The following is a 2,697-nucleotide window of genomic DNA, read 5'->3' as shown; positions in this document are numbered from 1 at the left end:
TCGGTCATGACTTACCATGGAATTGCACCTGGAAAGTTACCCTCCGAGACACAAGTCCAGGCAAGGTTGTTTATGGAAGACCAGCAGTCGCCCATGCATACTGGCCTCCCCTCTCCACACCACAAGTATTATCCAAGGGAAAGGCAAAGGCCGATACAGCTTGGTACCTGTGACGTTGCAACTCATTTCTGGATTGTTGGATGGTTTGACCTGAGTTGGCAAGCTGGAGAGCTGCACTAGGTTCCAGTCTGATTTGGCTTGGTTTCTAAGACCAGATGCCCTTCCTAATGCCAACTAATTTACAAAATGTACTGGGTGCATTTAATGTGACACTGGCACAGGGCTCTTGCAGGCCAGGGGAGCAACACTTCTGCTGCAGAGGACAGGTCCTCTTGAATAAAGCAAGACCCCCTCAGATATCTCACTTCTTTGTCATCTCCTCCATAAGGTTCAGTGTCCTGAGCAGGTACTGAAATGTTCCTGACTTTGGGTAAAAGAAAATACAGGAGGATGAGTTAATTATGATTTTATTCAACATATTCCCCTTTCAGATTCACACATTTATTGCAGCTGTCCTTCAGTTTTTCTAAGCCCTGTAAAAGAACTCAGAAGGTTAGGCTTCCATCGAGGCATTTCGTGATACCCTTAAAGCCAGAAACTTTTCAGCTTCTCCTCATGTATATATATATATATATATATATATATATATATATATAAAATGATATCATATATATGATATTGCTGGCCTGATCAAGAATTAAAGCACTCAGCTGGAAGTATAGTATATAATATATAAGAAAAACATGTTTGCTGTTTGTAGGCAGGCAGAATCTCTTGGTGGTGATTGTGAAACTCAGCCATGATTTCTTGTTTCTCCTCCACCTTGCCTCCCTATTCAAACAATCAAGTAGATGGAGGAAAATAATTTTTTCTCTCTACATCACACATCATGAGCCACTTTGCTGTTGCAAACTTGTATGCCACATGTGCTCTACAAATATGCTGCAACTTTTTGAGGCTTGCTAAAAATGCCAGGATATTTAGAGAACTTGAGTTTTTCTGATGCAACCATACTTTGTGGCAAGGTGTGATTCATGCTTTTATTTCTATTTTAAAACAATCTTAAGTTTCATTTTAATTGTTATGTAAGAAAGCATTTAAGAAGCTGATAACATGTCATACTCCTTATCCTCTTATTCAGTCAGCCATGGGTTAAAAAGAAAGATTGAAAATCTTTGGTTTTGTGTATTATAATATTTTTATTTATTTCTCTTCCCCCCATTGTGCATTTGGACAAGGTATGTATGAAACAGAACCGAAGAAGGAGTATGAACATCATTTTGATTTTATCCTTCCCACTTGAATTCCAGTTTGTAAAAAATATATCAAGTTTATCTTTTTGAAATTTAAGAATAAAAAATCTGGAAATAGCACAAATTTTTGTTCTTCGGTAAATAAACTCTGAAAATTATAAAGTTTGCAATAAAGTTTGAGGGCAATGAGACTTTATCAAATGATTTACCTCATGTATGTTTTTGTAATTATTTACACTATAGTTTGTTTGGTACGTTCTCCAGTCACCATCAGGTGCTATTTATACTCCTACATAAAGTCTGGGTTTAACCGTTTTAATACCAACTTAACTTTGATGACCTCTGGTTCTATGTTACAAGCCTCTCTGTTTTAAAGGATCATATTTAAATTAAAAATTCCTAACAAAATTTAATGTAAAAAAATATATTCCTAATGGAAAATTTTATATAATCATTTTACTTGCTAGAATTAGCAGCCAAATCTTTCTTAAAATCTTTTTTCAAAGAGGATACATTCAATACACTGTGTCTGAATAAAAGACAGGATAGCCACAATACAAGAACTGCCTGTTTTAAATTTTTCATATTTAATTTCATATTTAATCTAAAAGTTTCTCCAATGGAAACCTCTTAGTAGTTGCTTGACCTGCTAGAAATAATAGCAAATTTTTTCACAAATCAGACCCTGCTGTCATTTTTAAAGAAAAAACTAGCTTTAAGCAATCACAAGCACCACTAAATTAAATAAGTCAACTATTTTACTAAATCCACTCCAGTTCTATGAGCAGTTCAAAGTTCCAAAATGAATTCAAAATCAAACTGTATATTTCATTAAAAATATGGTTACAAAATGATTAAACATTTGATATCTACTCGGCAACTATCATGTAACAACAAGTATTTCATTCCTACCTAGTGATAACTCCCCTCAACAATTAAACAAAACATAAACGAGGTATTTCTATGAATGGTGTGAAATGTAATTATTCTTGACCAAGTTGTTGTTTTATTGTTTCAGTTACTTGCTGAGATGTCACCAAGTGGCACAGTAAGCCGACGTAACACTGTCACACTTGGTGATGACAGTGCATTTGGATCAGGTCAGTCATTTACTCAAAATCTTGTTGTTGTTGTTGTTGTTATTGTATTATTATTATTATTATTCAGTAGTTTTATTTTTATAACGTGCTTTCACTTCACTACCGAGCGCAGCTCTGTGCGCCTTGGGTATGTGCTGTGGTTTGCTGTGGTGCTCTTATGTTTACTGTATTGAAAGTGTTTTGCGTAGAATGTGTGCAGTACCCAGTAGTGCAATTTTCTGTATGTTATATATATTTGTAAGTCCTGGTGTTTTTGTTATGTATTTGTCTGAATATTTTTTTAT

General features: G+C 34.9%; 1 protein-coding gene across 2 annotated transcripts in view; it reads left to right on the top strand.

Moving 5' to 3' along the window:
• The window catches only part of LOC106883493 (uncharacterized), a 37,127-nt gene that overhangs the window by 25,359 nt on the left and 9,071 nt on the right, over positions 1-2,697 (top strand). For both annotated transcript variants that reach the window (XM_052970141.1, XM_014934521.2), the window contains one exon: positions 2,332-2,413. In XM_052970141.1, coding sequence (XP_052826101.1) covers positions 2,332-2,413 — 82 coding nt within the window. The remainder of the gene's footprint in view (positions 1-2,331; positions 2,414-2,697) is intronic.

The sequence above is a fragment of the Octopus bimaculoides genome, chromosome 8 (genome assembly GCF_001194135.2).
Source record: "Octopus bimaculoides isolate UCB-OBI-ISO-001 chromosome 8, ASM119413v2, whole genome shotgun sequence".
NCBI lineage: Eukaryota > Metazoa > Mollusca > Cephalopoda > Octopoda > Octopodidae > Octopus > Octopus bimaculoides.
Note: the sequence above shows the minus strand (reverse complement) of the source record. Positions and strands in the feature narration are given on the sequence as shown.